The 18082-nt window shown below is 46.0% G+C and overlaps 1 protein-coding gene across 1 annotated transcript; it reads left to right on the top strand.

The window, feature by feature from the left end:
• Positions 1–12577: 12577 nt before the first annotated feature.
• Positions 12578–13599, top strand: LOC122462663 (olfactory receptor 11L1-like). The gene has a single exon (XM_043526812.1). The coding sequence runs from the start codon at positions 12578–12580 to the stop codon at positions 13556–13558; it is 981 nt and encodes a 326-aa protein (XP_043382747.1). The 3' UTR covers positions 13559–13599.
• Positions 13600–18082: the final 4483 nt, after the last annotated feature.

Genomic DNA, 18082 nt, shown 5'->3' with positions numbered 1-18082 from the left:
AGACAGAGACAGGAGTCGGGACCAAATCGTGACCTTGGCCACCCAGACTGAAGGTGTGTCTACACCATGGGGGAGGTGTTAATCCAAAGCTTTTTGATGAGCTTCAGGTAATACACAAAATACGAGTTGCCCCAGTCGCATGCACGTGGACACCTGTTCCATTTTCAGTCTACATTGTGAGAACACATGGCAGCAGTTTGCCCAAAACTGAGAGTGTAGCATTCTCCAAGGGTATCCCATGGTCTTTTGCTTTGCTGCTGATCCACGTGCATCGTGGAACTGCATTTGCTGTGAACTGTGGGAAGTCAGGTGCATTCCTTTCCCCCCTACCCCCACTGTCTCTGTCCCATTCTTCCTTTCTGGATGAGCTTGCACCATTTTTGAATTGCTGTCAGCCAGCATGGACTGACCAATGCTTTTGGAACAAGTGGACCAGTTCCTGGGTCACCTACACAGTGTTCAGCACCATTGCTTGGCACAGGAAACCAACATGGATTGGGGGGAGAGGATCTTTTTGCAGAGCTGGCATGACTGGGCCTGGGGATAGTGTTTCATGATGAGGAGGGCTACCCATTTGAGAGCTATGCACAGCTGACCCCGGAGCTTCAGTCAGAGGTGCGCCTATGGATGTTCACTGGTGTAACTGAGAAGAAAGGGTGGGTTTTTGAAAGAAGACTAAGGGAGTTAGGTGCCCAAATCCCACTGAATTTCAGTGGAAGTTGGTTGCTTAAGTCTCCTTTGAACATATCAGACAGACATAACTGAGCCAAATTAATTCTTCCCCTAGTTCCAATGGTATAAACGCAGGGTACCTCCACCAAAGGCAAGGGAGTGTATGGAAGAGAGTCAGACCTCATGAAGTCATGGCATGGGATAGTTCTGATTTTCAGAGGAGATGCATGTCTCTGAGGGCTGCCATTAAATCAGTGAGAGTTGTTGGGGGTTCAGCACCTCTGAAAATCAGGGCAATTATTTTGGGCTGTGATTTTCAAAGGGGTCTAATGAAGTTGGGCATCCATACTCCGTTGGACAGCTAACTCCTCTAGGCTCCAATGAAAGTCTTAGCCCAGAGGTCTAAATATGGATTTTAGGGTAGGGTTTTCAATAGAGCCAAAGACATATTGGAACACAAGCCAATGAGACTTTTGCTCCTAAATCAAATAGGTGCTTTTGATATCACACTCTAAGGCAGGGGTCCCAACACTGTGCCTACCAAGGCACCTGCCGGGGTATTTTTGTGCGCCCGCAGGACACCCCGCCGCCGTTCCTCAGCGGCATTTCGGTGGTGACTCTTCTTGCCGCTGCCGCCTTTTGGCGGTGGCATTTCGGCGATGGGGTGTCCGGCACCTGCCACAGTCTTCTGGGAATAGCAATATGCTATTCCCACAAGAAAGGTTGGGGACCACAGCTCTAAGGGCCTAAAGAAGAAGATAGATTCATAGTGAGGGTTTCAAAAGTCCCTAAGTCCCTAAAATTTCCATTGATTTAAATGGAAGTCAGCGGCCTACAAACCTTTGCAAATCCAGGACCTACTCCATCGTTAGAGTCAGCATTGGCCCCAGATGATCCCGTGTGCCACCAGGGGGTGCTGCGCTACAGGAAGTGGGGTCCATGCCCACCTAGTGAGGCAGTTGGGGGCTCTGCAGAGCTTGGAGCATTTGTGTGGTTCGGTGGAGCTCTCCTCTGGAGTCAGTGGTGATCCCACGCCCTGGGCTGTGTGAGGGGATTCTGAGGTGAAGGGAGTGGGGTGGGGGCTTAGTTGGGGGCACTCTCCTGTCTTGGGGCATGCTGAAGTCAGTGTCCCAGCACCATTCCAGGCAGTGCAGCACTGTAGGGAACAGGGGCGGAGGGTTCAGTTTGGAACACACTGGTCCGTGCTGTCACAGTGCTATTTCTGGTGGAAGTTATATGGCTTAGATGCAATACCATAATGCAAAACCATCTATTGCCACCAAGTTTTCTGTTGTGCTGTTCACAGGTGTAGTGGTGTGCACTGGCTAGTGGCAGTATTTTGTAATAGTTTCTTCCAGCAGGGGGCTGCAGTGGTGCATATGTGCGTGTGCGCATGTACACACACGGTATGTCTACACTGGAATAAAAGCCCTGCAGAATAATCACAGCTGGCCTGGGTCAGCTGACTCAGGCTCCCAGGGCCTGGCTTGGGGGGGCTAAAAACTGTGATGTAGGTTTGGGCTGGGGTTGGAGCCTGGGCTCTGGGACCCTCTCAATTTGTAGACATCCCAGAACCCGAACGTCTACACAGAAATTTTACAGCTCCCTAGTCTAAACTCCACAAGCCTGAGTCAGCTGAGTTGGGCCAGCCACACGTGTTCGGTGTAGACGTAGACAGAGTTCCCATTTTGCATCAGGTATTCTCACCTTCCTGCCTTCATCATCTTTTTAATAGTGTTGTGTTGGTTTGCCGAGGGTTGCCAACCCTCCAGCATTGTCCTGGAGTCTCCAGGAATTAAAGATTAATCATAGAATCATAGAATATTAGCGTTGGAAGAGATCTCAGGAGGTCCTCTAGTCCAATCCCCTGCTCAAAGCAGGACCAATCCCAACTAAATCAATCCAGCCAGGGCTTTGTCAAGCCAGGCCTTAAAAACCTCTAAGGAAGGAGATTCCACCATCTCCCTAGGTAACCCATTCCAGTGCTTCACCACCCTCCTAGTGCAATAGTGTTTCCTAATATCCAACCTACACCTCCCCCACTGCAACTTGAGACCACTGTTCCTTTTTCTGTCATCTGCCACCACTGAGAACAGCCAAGCTCCATCCTCTTTGGAACCCCCCCTTCAGGTAGTTGAAGGCTTCTATCAAATCCCCCCTCACTCTTTTCTGCAGACCAAATAAGTCCAGTTCCCTCCGCCTCTCCTTTAATTTAAAGATCTTGCCATGGGGTGAAACCTCCAGGAATATGTCCAACCCAAATTGGCAATCCTATCTTTGCCTGTAAGAGGTAGCTGCATTTCAGGGTTTGGTTCCAGAGACCACTAAGTACATTTCTATTTCACATTCAGTTTGATGCATTGCTAAAGCACTTTGTGGTCCTGTGTGATGGAACCCAAGGCAATATTAACCACACCAGTGAGACACGATTGTAGTGTTTAGGTTGAAGCAAGTACAGATATGGTCATTTCAAAGACAAACGGACACAATCTCTGGATGCCAAATAGGCCCAGAAGAGCAGGGAGGGGATTATCTGCTGTTTTTTAGAGACACAAAGTACAGCAACTCAGCAGGGAAGTGTTGACTGGCGACAGCTAAAGGACATTGCATCATCTTTGTTGCTTTACATGAAATGTCTCGGGAGTACCGTGGGAAGGGAAAGGTTCTGCTCCCCCCAGGGAATTATTCATGCCCTTCTTCTCCAGTTTATCAGCTGCAGCTCCCATTGAAGTCAATGAGGCCTCAGCACCAGGGCCGATGTGAACATTGGGCCAATGACCAGGGACCATGCCAGGTCCAGGAATGTCTCTTGCCCTGGCCACACTCACAAATGCAGGGCAAACAGCTCAGCAAAATACACCGGGAGATTTTTCATTCACGGTAGTGAATGGCTATGCTTTTGGAATAATTAATTCTCTTGACAGTAACTACTCTTAGCTGTTCTGAGGCTGGTCATCGCCTCTGCCAATAGCGATTTACACTGCTCTGTGCTAACAATGGCAGGAACTGAAGGATTCAATTCCTTGACACCGTTTATGACCATCCCTTGACTGTCCCTCCTCCATCTCCACCTTCCTCCCAAAGGAAAGTGAGGCACTCAAGGGATAAGTAGCCTCTATGGGTGGCTGATGTGAAAATATATGACCAGCTCCTGAGACTTACAGACTCAAAGCCTCCTGGGCATTAATTAGATGTTAATCATACTGAGCTGGCTAATGCAGTCTGGTGTAGCTCCATTGAACTGAATAGAATCATTTTGACCAAAGAGCAGTGGCTGAAAACATGGATGGTAATGCTGAAATAATGAAACTATGATAATACTGTTCTTAGGGAAATATTGCAAGGTGAAATTAGAGGAGCACCCCCACCCTCTGCTGCCTCCCCCTAATGCTCATTATACAGTATAGTCACCCCTTCCCGACCCCACCCTCTGATGCCCTGAGTGCCCATTATACAGTATAGTTTCCCCTTCCCCACCCCCACCCTCTGCTGCCCCCTAGTGCCCATGATACAGTATAGCCGCCACTTCCCCTCCCCCGCCCTCTGCTGCCCCTAGTGCCCATGATACAGTATAGCCGCCCCTTCCCCGCCCCCACCCTCTGCTGCCCCCTAGTGCCCATGATACAGTATAGCCGTCCCTTCCCCGCCCCCGCCCTCTGCTGCCCCTAGTGCCCATGATACAGTATGGCCACCACTTCCCCATTCCCACCCTCTGCTGCCCCCTAGTGCCCATGATACAGTATGGCCACCCCTTCCCCATCCCCAGCCTCTGCTGCCCCCTAGTGCCCATTATACAGTATAGCCGCCCCTTCCCCATCCCCACCCTCTGCTGTCCCCAAGTGCCCATTATACAGTATAGCCACCCCTTATACAGTATAACTGCTTCTTCCTATCTTTTCCCCTTTGCTTCCGCATATTGTTCCTTATACAGTGTATCTGCCCCTTTCCCCTCCCCAGTCATGTGGGTCTCACAGCCCTGGCTCCATCCCCCACCCTAACAGCTACACCGCTATTTCATTGCCCTGCAGCCTGAGCTCTAGGAGCCTGAGCCAGCTCACCTGAGCCAGCCGCAGACTTGTCACAAGTCTTTTATTGCAGTGTAGACATATCCACAAAATCAAGATGGAGGATTTGTTGTCTCTAAACAATCCAAGACAGGCAGCTGTCCAGCATTCTTTTGAAAACCTCCAGTGAAGGAGCTTCCATGACCTCCCTAGGTGTCTGTTCCATTGTCCTCCTGTTCTTACAGTTCGGAAATTTTTCCTGAGATTTAATCTAAACCTGCTATGCTGTAGTTTGAACCCATTGCCGTTTGTCCTGCCCTCTGTATCAAGAGAGAACAACTTTTCTCCATCTTTTTATGGCAGCCTTTCAAGTATTTGAAGACTGCTATCATGTCCACCCTTACTCTCCTCTTTTCCAAACTAAACATACAGTTCCTTCAGCCTTTGCTCATATGGCTTGCATTCCATCCCTTTGATCATCTTTGTCACTCGCCTCTGGATCCTTTCCAGTTTCTCTACATCCTTTCTCTACATTCGTGACCAAAACTGGGCAGAGTGCTCCAGCTGAGGCCTAGCAAGCACCAAGTAAAGCGGTACTATCACCTCCCATAACTTGCATGCTAGGACTCTGTTAATGCAACCCAAAATTGCATTTCCTCTTTTTGGAACAGCATCACAGTGCTGACTTGTTTTGAGGTTGTGATGCACCACAGCTCTTAGATCCTTCTCAGCAGTGCTGCTGCCAAGCCAGTTACCCCCCAGTCTGTATTTGGGCATTTGTTTTTTTCTTCCCTAAGTGCAGCACCTTACACTTGTCTTTGTTAAATTTCATTTTGTTGTCTAGAGGCCAGTTCTACAATTTACCAAGATCCCTCTGAATTTTAGCTCTATCCTCCAAAGTGTTTGCACCCTTCCCCACCAGCTTTGTGTCATATGCAAATTTGATCAGTATATTCTCTATTCCTACATCCTGGTCATTAATAAAGATGGTAAAGAACACCGGACCCAGAACAGATCCCTGTGGAACCCCACTTGAGACCTCCCTCCAATCTGACACAATTCCATTAATAGCTTCTCTTTGTTTACAGTTTTTTAACCAATTATCTATCCACTTATCTATCCCAAGACCACCTTTCTCAAGATTACTTATGAGAATATCATGTGGGACTGTGTCAAAAGCCAAAAGTTAGACCCAGAGCACGTGAGCAAGAACCAGCCAGCCCAGCACCTGGGTGAGAGAATGCTCGGTGCGATCTCAGAGCCCTGGCTTTCTCCATCCAATGTCCCATCTCCAGCCCTTGGCCATCCCTGATGTTTCAAAGGAAGGAGACTAAAAAATAAAATCCCTTCCTGACCCCTGCAGATGGCTGGCTGAAACCATGAAGCATGAGCTTTTAGGAACATAATACATACATTGGAACTAAGCCGTAGTGTATTGGTAAGTTTATTGGATGGAAGGTCTCCATGCTCACATCCACTAACATGCCCCTTCACACAAGGACAGATCCCACCTCTGCCTTCATTCCCATTAGCTCATACATCATCCTCGGGGGGAAGAGAAAGCTCTAAACCCTGTGAAAGTATCAGGGTATCTGAGATGACATCCCACCAGTCTCTGCACAGGTTTCCTACTCCAAGATGGTTTGTTTGACTGTGGGAAAAGGTCCACAAGTCAGCCCAGGTGGCAGAAATCTATCAGGAGAATACCATGATGTCTCATTCCCCTCTCACTTACCCCATTGTAAATCAGGAGCTTCTCCACTAAGATCAATAGTGATATTGAATCACTGTAAGTGAGAAAAAAATCTGGCCCTTAGTTGCCATCCCCCAAGCCCTAGTGAGCTCTTGCACACTTGCATAAATCCGGAGTAATTACAGTGAGATTAGCACAGCTATTCTTGACTTTGGGGCTGTTCCAACACCCATTGATTTAAATGGACAGACGAGCTTTGGTTTCAGCAGACACTGGACTGGGTCTTCACAGAGCAACTGAGCTCAGAATCCGCCCCTCTGTGTTCTCAACTGGTTTTACAGCTAATTAACTGTTTGGTGAGCTCATCCTATGATGATTGGATGGTTCTTTAGGGACGAGGGACCCAAGGGGAAGTTAGAAGAAAAAGTGTTTTATGCTCCCCATTTCTGTCACTTCGAGTTAGGTGTAGCAAGGTCTGTAATCATCTCTTAAGCCTCCTGCTTAATTAGCTCTGAAATTCAACATTGTGTGGATACATGTTTTTTCCCCCTAAACTGTCTAATTTGTTACTGATGATATTGCATGTTTCTTGAAGAAATTCCTTGCTCTGAGCTATTTTTATAGGTGTATCTTTGTGAGACATAAAACACTGCCTCAAAATATCTGATCTGTTAAATTGTCGAAAAAGTAAGTATTCAGTTGCTCCACTTAAATCATGCCTGCATGCTGTCATTCTAAGTGAGGCAAAGTGATATCCATTGATTCTCTCTTAAGTTCACCATTGTGAGAATGCAAGAGTTTTTCCTAACCTTTCTGATCAATTCCTGATGTTATTACATGCTTCTTGATGTTAAAACTCCTCATTGTCTTTGAATTATTATTTATTTATTATTTAGGTGCATCTTTGGGAGACAGACCACACTGCAGCAAGATAGCTGATTTGTAGAAATTGTGGAAAGCGTAAGTGTTCACTGGACCTTATTTCTTAGATGCCTTCTTCTTTGGTTCAATCCAGTGGCCATTGAAGTAAATGGACAGTTTCCTTTTGATTTGAATGGCAAAATTAGACTTTGTCTACACCGGTATAATTAGAGCAGTTCAACTCCAAGTGTGGATGCAGTTATAGCAGAATAAATGTGCTTACACCATTATTGCATATTGTCATGGTTCCTTCCCCACTCTGAACTCTAGGGTACAGATGTGGGGACCTGCATGAAAACCTCCTAAGCTTACTTTTACCAGCTTAGGTTAAAACTTACGCAAGGTACAAACTATTTTACCTTTTGCCCTTGGACTTCCACTGCCACCACCAAATGTTTATTTGGGTTTATTTTATTAGGAAAGTGTTGTTTGGAAACATCTTTCCTCCCAAAATCCTCCCAACCCTTGCACCCCACTTCCTTGGGAAGGTTTGGTAAAAATCCTCACCAATTTGCATAGGTGACCACAGACCCAAACCCTTGGATCTTAGAACAATGAAAAAAAACATTCCGGTCTTGAAAAGAAGAATTTTAATAGAAGTAACAGTAAAAAAGAAGTAACAATAAAAAAAATCACCTCTGTAAAATCAGGACGGTAAATACCTTACATGGTAATTAGATTCAAAACATAGGGAATCCCTCTAGGCAAAACCTTAAGTTACAAAAAGACACACAGACAGGAATATCCATTCTATTCAGCACAGCTTAATTTCTCAGCCATTTAAAGAAATCATAATCTAACGCATATCTAGCTAGATTACTTACTAAGTTCTAAGACTCCATTCCTGTTCTGTCTCCGGCAAAAGCATCACACAGACAGACTCTTTGTTTTTTCCTCCCCCCAGCTTTTGAAAGTATCTTTTCTCCTCATTGGTCATTGTGGTCAGGTGCCAGCGAGGTTATCCTAGCTTCTTAACCCTTTACAAGTGAGAGGATTTTTCCTCTGGCCAGGAGGGATTTTAAAGGGCTTTACCCTTCCCTTTATATTTATGACATATATAGTATGTATACCTGCTATAGCCATGCAGGAAGGGGAATAAGATTTACTGGTATCAATCAACATTATTCTGGTATAGCTGCACCCATATTAGGGGCTGTTCAGCTATGACTGTATTAGTTAAAAAATAGACTTCTAATCAACATACTTATACTAGCCCTATAATTTTGTGTAGACCAGGCTTTAAAGAATATTGATATTGGAGCGAGTCAAAGAACTTCTAGAGAGGCAGAAGGTGGGTGAGGTTGGACCAGCTTCTTTTGGTGGAAAGGACATGCTTTCAAGCTTTACAGACTTCTTCCTCAGGTCTGGAGAAGGTAACTAGAGTTTCCAAGCTAAATACAAGGTGGGACAGATGGTTAAACGTAAGGCATTCACACAAGCTTTAAGAGACCAATTGAACCAAAGAGGGCAATTAATGGGTAGCAGGCAGTGGGGTGTGCTACAAATTGTTGTAAAGAGCCATAAAGCCAGTGTCTCTGTTCATCCCATGGCTTTTAGTGTGAAGTAGAGTTATGAATGTAGGTTCCTAGGCTCAACAGCCCACACAACACATCTTTCAAGATCCATGGGTCCTACACATGCCTATCATAACATGTGGTGTACTCCTCTGGTGCATCAAATGTCCAATAAAAACTATGTGGGTGAAACCAGGCAATTGCTAGCTCTTGGATGAAGTCACACAGGAAAATGATAAAAGACAAAACCACCACATCGCCTGTGGGGGAACACTTTTCATAAAGGGATCACTCCATTTTCAGCCCATTGTTGCTCATCCTCAAAGGAAATCTGCACAACACCTACAAAAGGCGTGCCTGGGTATTTAAATTAACAACTCTGCTTTTTGATATTTCTAGTTCTGTTTCATCTGAACTGTGGTGCAATGTGTGTTTTATCTCTCTATAAGACTTATAGCTACTTTTTAAAAGGTATTTAGGGACCTAATTTTCAAAGGCATAGAGGACAGGTGCTAGACACCAAGGTTTTTTTTAAAAATCCCACTAGGTACCTAAATACTTTAAAAATATTTGCCTTCAGCCAATGAAGGTTGGGATTTTTGAAGCAGTTTCAGTGAGTTAGGCACCGAAATCTCATTGAAAGAAAAGGAGTACTTGTGGCACCTTAGAGACTAACCAATTTATTTGAGCATAAGCTTTCATGAGCTACAGCTCACTTCATCAGATGCATGTAGTAGAAAATACAGTGGGGAGATTTTATATACACAGAGAACATGAAACAGTGGGTGTTACCATACACATTGTAATGAGAGTGATCAGGTAAGGTGAGCTATTACCAGCAGGAGAAAAAGCTTCAAAAACAGACTCCAAGGAGAGACTGCTGAACTGGAATTAATTTGCAAACTGGACACCATTAAATTAGGCTTGAATAAAGACTGGGAGTGGATGTGTCATTACACAAAGTAAAACTATTTCCCCATGTTTATTTCCCTGCCCCCCCTACTGTTCCTCACAAGTTCTTGTTAACTGCTGGAAATGGCCCACCTTGATTATCACTACAAAAGATTTTTTTTTCTCTCCTGCTGGTAAAAGCTCACCTTACCTGATCTCTGTCATTATAGTGTGTATGTAACACCCATTGTTTCATGTTCTCTGTGTATATAAAATCTCCCCACTGTATTTTCCACTGCATGAATCCGATGAAGTGAGCTGTAGCTCACGAAAGCTTATGCTCAAATAAATTTGTTAGTCTCTAAGGTGCCACAAGTACTCCTTTTCTTTTTGCGGATACAGTCAGAGGTGAAAGTAAGCCGGTACACCCCGGTATGGCGTACCGGTAAGAGCCGGTGCGCCGTACCAGGACCAGCTTTCTGAGAGGGCAATTTAAAGCCCTGGCGTAGCAGCGGCGGGGCTGCGGTGGGGATTTAAAGGGCCCCGGAGCTCCAGCCACTGCTACTGCCCAGGCCCTTTAAATCCCTGCCGGAGTCCTGCTGCCAAATCCCTGGGGTAGTGGCAGTGGGGCTCCGGCGGGCATTTAAAGGGCCGGGGCGGTAGCAGCGGCTGGAGTCCCAGGGCCCTTTAAATCCCTGCCAGAGCCCCCCCCCACCCCTACCCCAGGGCTCGGGCAGCAGGGCTTAGGTGGAGATTTAAAGGGCTCGGGGCTCTGGCAGCTGCTACCACATTGGAGCCCGAGGCCCTTTAAAGCTCTGCCAGAGCCCCGGGGTAGTGGTGGCAGCCGGGAGCCCCCAGGGCTCCTCAGTGATTTAAAGGGCCCGGGGCTCCACTGTGGTAGCGGCAGCTGGAGCCCTGGGCCCTTTAAATCGCCCCTGAGCCCCGGGGCTCCCAGCCGCCTCTGCCGCTGGTAGCTCGGGGGTGATTTAAAGGGCCCCGGGCTCCCAGCTGCCACTACCACAGATGGAGCCCTGGCCCTTTAAATCAAGATTTAAAGGGCCTGGGGATTTAAGGCCACGCCTCTTCCGGTTGAGGCTACGCCCCCTGCTCCGGACTCCAGCATAAAGGTAAGTCCTCTAACTTACTTTCACCCCTGGATACAGACTAACATGGCTGCTACTCTGATATCTCATTGAGAGGTTCCTTTGACAGTCCCAAAGTAAACCAGAGTAATTAAAATGGAATCAATCCTATGAAGCATTCCTGAATTCCTGATCATGATTTTATTAGTGCTTTTCTCCCCCTTTGCAGTGTCTAAGCAGAACTGAACTGTACATGGTTGGATGTAATGTTAGAAGATATAACAAAAAGATATTTACTGTGATTTCCCATAAATTAGAAGTGTCTGAAAATGAAATCTCCAAATACAAACGTTCCCAATCCCAACTCTGTCACAAAGACCTTGATCCAGGACTCCACTATTGCAGTTTTGCACTGGGGATTTCAATAGAATTACAGGGGTATACAGCTGAAGGGGCTCAGCACTCAGTCACATCGCCGTAGTACCGACATCGGTGAATAGTTCAGCTGCAATCAATGGGTTACTCAAGTTCAAACGTACTGTGAGAGAAAGAATCTGGACTTCAGGGAAAGATGTGGGATCAGATTCTAGCCACAGTCAAACCAGTGTAGGAGTAATTCCACTGAAATGGATAGTGTTCCTCCAGATTTATCTGATATACTGAGGGCAGAGTTTATGCCTTAGAGAATTTGACCTATTTTCCAAGCAGATAACTATGTTCTTGAGTAGATTTGTTATTCAGAATTGTTCTTCATATAATTGTTATCAATCATTCAGAGCACATGAATCTGCTCTTATTTACACTGCTATAAATCAGGAATAGCTTCACTGAAGTAAATGAGATCACCACTGTTGTGGATAAAAGCCCAATTCTAGTCTTATACAAAATTAAGTTTGCAGCAATCTGTCTATCTAAGTATTCATTATAAAGAATCAGATGTGTTGATTGGTTTTGATTTTACAGAGTGATATCCATTCTTTCCATTACCTAACTGAAAGAGTGTAATGCTTCAAATCTATCTATCTATCTACATGCCCCCCCTCTCTTTCTTTCTCTCTCTCTGTTGTTAGATGTTTGGCTGTGTGTGTGTGGGTTTTTTTGTGTGCTGCCCCAGCTATGTGCAGACAGCTGGCAGAGCATACGTCGAGTGAACCGCCCAATGACCACAAGATTCGTTAAGGTATGAAAGCACCAGGCCAGGTTTATTGTCTCCAAAGCACAGTAATACCACCTGGCAGACTGTACGAGGATACTAAGATATGTATGCCCATGACAATGGACACAGCTCAGTGAATGGAGGAACTTTCCATTCCCCCCTCGGCTGGACAAAACAATCAGATTAGTTACTGCCCCCTGACCTGGCTAGTTATTACTCATCACCTTATACATGTTGGTTCAATTAAAACATTTTTATTACATACTTTATCCTGACCTTGTCTTTTAGGAGGGGTCAATGTGTTCCTGGGGGAATGTTTTTGTACCATCCTTGATATCAGAATGTTCTGGTACCACTTAATATTGGAATGTGTTTGTGTAAGTACTCTGTGCTTAGCACTTCTTAGAAATATGTATTTCTGCAATATCAGCCCTATTCTTGCCAAATTCTGTAAGCAGGTCCTGCCTCATACCAGGCCTCTAATACAAGGGCTTATAAGGCTCTCTTCCTCCTCCTCCTCCCCTCTCTCTCTCTCTATCTATCCACCCCAATTTCCTGCCACTTTAATTAATCATGTGTTTAATTCTAGTAAGACATTGTGTATTTTTCTTTGTATTAACCCCAAGATCTGACACTATGTGGCTATGGAGGTTTGGAACACAACAATTGTAACCCACTTCATCATCCTGGGCTTCCCAAGCCTCCAGAAGCTGCAGCTCTTGCTCTTTTTTGTGGGCTTGATCATCTACCTCATGACCTTGTCTGGACATATTGTCATCATCACGATAGTACGTCTCGAGCTCCGCCTCCACACCCCCATGTACTTCTTCCTCAGCAACTTCTCCTTCCTGGAGATCTGGTACACCTCCAACATTGTTCCCAAGATGCTGCAGGTCTTCCTGGCCACAGACAGGTCCATCTCATATGCCGGTTGCCTTGCCCAGCTGTACTTCCTCATCACCTTGGGTACTGCTGAGTGCTTCATCCTGGCCATCATGGCCTATGATCGCTACTTAGCCATCTGCAACCCGCTGCGCTACCCGATCCTCATGAACAACAGGGTTTGTGTTCGTCTGGCCATATGCTCTTGGGTAGGTGCCTTTGTTGTCAATGTTCCACCTCTGGTCTCCCTCTGCAAGCTGCCATTCTGTGGGCCCAACGAGATCAACCATTTCTTCTGCGATGCCCCACCCTTGCTGAAACTGTCCTGTAGGGACCCCCGCAAGGCCGAGACAGTCAATTTCATTGTGGCCACCAGTGTCATCGTCAGCTCCTTCCTTCTAATCGTGGTCTCGTATGTTCTCATCATCGTGACAATCCTGCAGATCCCTTCAGCCCCGGGGCGCCAGAAAGCTTTCTCTACCTGCGGCTCCCACTTGGCTGTGGTGACCATCTTCTTTGGCACCCTGATGTTCATGTATGTGCGGCCGACCTCCAGCTACTCCAAAGACTCAGTCAACTTCAACAAGCTGGTGTCCATGTTCTACACGGTGGTGACGCCCATGCTCAACCCCATTATATACTGCCTGAGGAACAAGGAGGTTAAAGAAGCTCTGAGGAAAGCAGTGATGGGAAGGTGTGTACTGCTGCCCAAGGCTGGGAACATTCCTAACAGGGGCTGGTAATAGAGGGGAAGGTGAAGCTGAGTATGGCAGGGAGTACGTGTGTGTGTGTGATGTTAAATAAGTATTCCTCTAAGTCAACATGTTTCATTCCTTTTAACTTAACTAACTTTATTATAGGCTTTCTCTCTCTCTCTCACTCTCTCTCATATGCAGGAAGCCAGACTAGATGATCATAAATGATTATCTGGCATTAAAAATCTATCTATCTATCTATCTATCTATCTATCTATCTATCTATCTATCTATCTATCACCAAGCAAACATTCCCCCTGCCCCCCCCCCCCCCACACTCTCTCTTTCTAACCTGTTTTCTACAGTGTCCAAGGGACATATCTTTAAAGGTATTTAGGCAAATAGTGGGGTATTCAAAAGCACTTCGGTGCCTAAAAGTCATAGATTTTAATTAGGCCTTGTCTACTGTACAGGGTAAGTTGATGTATGTTACATAACTTGCGTAACTTAAGTCGACATAGTTTACATCGACTCGCCGAAGTGTCTACCCTGCTCTATGTTGGTGGGAGAGGCTCTCTTATCGACATAGCTTCCGCCTCTCATTGAAGTCATATACTGAAGTTGACGGGAGAGCGCTTTCCCAGCGACTTATCGCATCTTCACCAGACCCGCTAAATCAACACCGCTGCATCAATCACAGCACCGCCAATTTAGCCCCATAGTGAAGACAAATCCTTAGTGTTAGATGCCTAGGTGTATTTGGAAATCCCATCAGTTCCTAAATTTCTTTAAAAATCTGGCCTTGTTTCTATTCGATTGTCTGTCAGTCTATTGTTTGCCACTATAATCTATCCACTATCCTTTCATAGATAGTGACTCTCTCTCTCAGTCCATCCAGGGTCTTGTACTACACCCATGATATCTGAACACCTCCCTGCTGGACCATCCTCTTCTCCTCCATTATTATACCATATTGCGTAGTTTAAACAGTTATGTATGCAAGCAGATGTTTTAACTATTGTAAAAGTCATTTGCAATTATAAATTTAAATGAATAAATATATCTGTCATGTAGCCAATCTCTCTCTCTCTCTTTCTAATGTGTCTATGAACGTATCATCTGGGAATCCTGAGTGAAATCCTGGCCCCATTAAGGCCTGTTGGTGCATGATTTCACCTGGACTAAGTTATCCTCATTGGGTGGATCTGCCATCTGAGCTGGGAGCGTGGCCCCCTAGTGGGAGTACAAAGAGCAGTATAGCCGTAGTAGCACTGCTAGGGCAGCAGGGGCACGGCTGAGCTGTCCCACGTACAAAACCTGCTGCCTGTGGAGCAGCTTCAACAAGCGAGACAGAGGGAAACCTACAGCAGAATATCCCACAGGCCTCTGGCTAGGACAGCCACCCCAGAGGTGGGGGGGGGTTCCTCCTCTACTCCTTTCTCCCCTCCGACGGAGAGTGGACTTCACTTGATCCAGAGGCACCCCCTGCCCCCTCCTTGGCATCTCCCAGTGGCTAGGTTAGATGGCTCCCTGCCTAGCATGCTGGCTAGTGTGAATCCCGTTCTGAGGCAGCTATCTCTCCTCATTCATTGGAGAGGGAGCTGAGGCGCCTAACCCAGGCTTTGGGGATCCCAGTGATTTCCTAGATCCCTACAATCTAGGTGCTGTCAAGCTCAATATCAAAACACCTACATCCCTTTGGGAATCTGTCCTCAGGTATCGCCTCCCAGCAATAACTTTGAGTGATGCATGTTGCATTGTTTTCCTAACTGCAAGCTGTAACTAATGTGTTTATGGACATCCAGTGACCTTAACTATTTGAGTCACAAGCAGGGAAAAAACTGATCGTGTAAAGAGTGCAGTGTATTGGGGATCATGGATTCTGGGGTCAATTCTCATCTCCAGCACAGAGTCACGGTGTTACCTTAATAGGTCACTTCAGGCCCAGTTTATAAAGATATTTAGGCACCTAGTGGGAATTTCAAAAGCATTTCAATGGCAATTAGGTGCCTAGATGCTTTAGAAAACACCATGAGGTGCCTAAATACCTGCAAAATATCTGGCCCCGTGTGCCTCAGTTTACCCTTGAAAAATGAGGATGAAGGTGATAATAATATTCCCACTGCCGAGAGGTGATGGGAGGCTTAGAGCTTGTCTGCACTTGGAATGTCACAGTGGCACATTTGCAGTGCTGTAGCTGTGCTGCTGAAGTTCTTCAGTGTAGATGTTACCTGCGCCAACCCTGAGAGGTGGGAGCTCTGTTGACGGAAGAATTCTTCCCTCTGCCTAGCACTGTCTGCACGAGGACTCAGATTGGCTTAACTACGCCACTCAGGGATATGTTTATATACCTTAACTAATAATCATTCAAGTACATAAAAGGTTGTTACATGGAGGATGGAGAAAATTCTTAGCCTCTGAGGCCAGGACAAGAAGCAATGGACTTAAATTGCAGCAAGGGAGGTTCAGGTTGGACATTAGGAAAAACTTCCTAACTGTCAGGGTGGTTAAGCACTGGAATAAATTGCCTAGGGAGGTTGTGGAATCTCCATCACTGGAGACTTTTAAGAGCAGGTTGGACAAACCCCTGTCAGGGATGGGTCTAGATAATACTTAGTCCTGCCATGAGTGCAGGGGACTGGACTAGACGACCTCTCGAGCTCCCTTCCAGTCCTATGATTCTGTGATTCTATATCAGGACAATATGTCAGTATTTTTCAAAGTATAAAACACTTGAACAGATGAATTTGAAATTAAGTAGGGAAGATAGGAAGGGCACCAAGTGTTTTATATATATATATATATATAAAAGTGTTGCTTGCAGTGGTGCTGTAACCAGGTTGGTCCCAGGATATGAATGAGAGAAGGTGGGTGAGGCAATAGCTTGTATGGAACCAACTTCAATGGAATAGATGAGCTCTGGAGCTAAAAAGAGCTCTTCTTTCAGGTCTGGACAAAGTAATCAGAGTGTCCCAGCTAAATACAAGGTGGGACAGACTGATAAAGGTAAGGGGTTACCGTATTGCAGGAAACTAGTTAGAGTGAAGTGGACAATTAAAACACCTCTGCAGGCATTGGACAAAAGAGGTTACAAATTGGGACACTTTGATTGCTTTTTGCAGACAAGAAGAAGAGTGCTGTGTAGCTGGAGAGCTCACCCACCTTGTATCTCTCATTTAAAAAAAATCATTTGAAATAAAATCTGTTGCTTCTCATCAAAATTTGTAAAATTCTCACCCATCCTTAATCTGAATGCTGTTGATCATCTCAGGAATTATTAACACCCAAGACATGTAGGAAAGATATCAGGAGGGCCAAATCGCACCTGGAGCTGCAGCTAGCAAGAGATGTCAAGAGTAACAAGAAGGGTTTCTTCAGGTATGTTGGCAACAAGAAGAAAGCCAAGGAAAGTGTGGGCCCCTTACTGAATGAGGGAGGCAAGCTAGTGACAGAGGATGTGGAAAAAGCTAATGTGCTCAATGCTTTTTTTGCCTCTGTTTTCACTAACAAGGTCAGCTCCCAGACTGCTGCGCTGGGCATCACAAAATGGGGAAGAGATGGCCAGCCCTCTGTAGAGATAGAGGTGGTTAGGGACTACTTAGAAAAGCTGGACGTGCACAAGTCCATGGGGCCGGACGAATTGCATCCGAGAGTGCTGAAGGAATTGGCGGCTGTGATTGCAGAGCCCTTGGCCATTATCTTTGAAAACTCGTGGCGAACGGGGGAAGTCCCGGATGACTGGAAAAAGGCTAATGTAGTGCCCATCTTTAAAAAAGGGAAGAAGGAGGATCCTGGGAACTACAGGCCAGTCAGCCTCACCTCAGTCCCTGGAAAAATCATGGAGCAGGTCCTCAAAGAATCAATCCTGAAGCACTTAGAGGAGAGGAAAGTGATCAGGAACAGTCAGCATGGATTCACCAAGGGAAGGTCATGCCTGACTAATCTAATCGCCTTTTATGATGAGATTACTGGTTCTGTGGATGAAGGGAAAGCAGTGGATGTATTGTTTCTTGACTTTAGCAAAGCTTTTGACACGGTCTCCCACAGCATTCTTGTCAGCAAGTTAAGGAAGTATGGGCTGGATGAATGCACTACAAGGTGGGTAGAAAGCTGGCTAGATTGTCGGGCTCAACGGGTAGTGATCAATGGCTCCATGTCTAGTTGGCAGCCGGTGTCAAGTGGAGTGCCCCAGGGGTCGGTCCTGGGGCCGGTTTTGTTCAATATCTTCATAAATGATCTGGAGGATGGTGTGGATTGCACTCTCAGCAAATTTGCGGATGATACTAAACTGGGAGGAGTGGTAGATACGCTGGAGGGGAGGGATAGGATACAGAAGGACCTAGACAAATTGGAGGATTGGGCCAAAAGAAATCTGATGAGGTTCAATAAGGATAAGTGCAGGGTCCTGCACTTAGGACGGAAGAACCCAATGCACCGCTACAGACTAGGGACCGAATGGCTAGGCAGCAGTTCTGCGGAAAAGGACCTAGGGGTGACAGTGGACGGGAAGCTGGATATGAGTCAGCAGTGTGCCCTTGTTGCCAAGAAGGCCAATGGCATTTTGGGATGTAT

The sequence above is a fragment of the Chelonia mydas genome, chromosome 13 (assembly GCF_015237465.2).
Source record: "Chelonia mydas isolate rCheMyd1 chromosome 13, rCheMyd1.pri.v2, whole genome shotgun sequence".
Classification (NCBI taxonomy): Eukaryota; Metazoa; Chordata; order Testudines; family Cheloniidae; genus Chelonia; species Chelonia mydas.
This window is presented reverse-complemented; position numbering and strand designations above follow the sequence as displayed.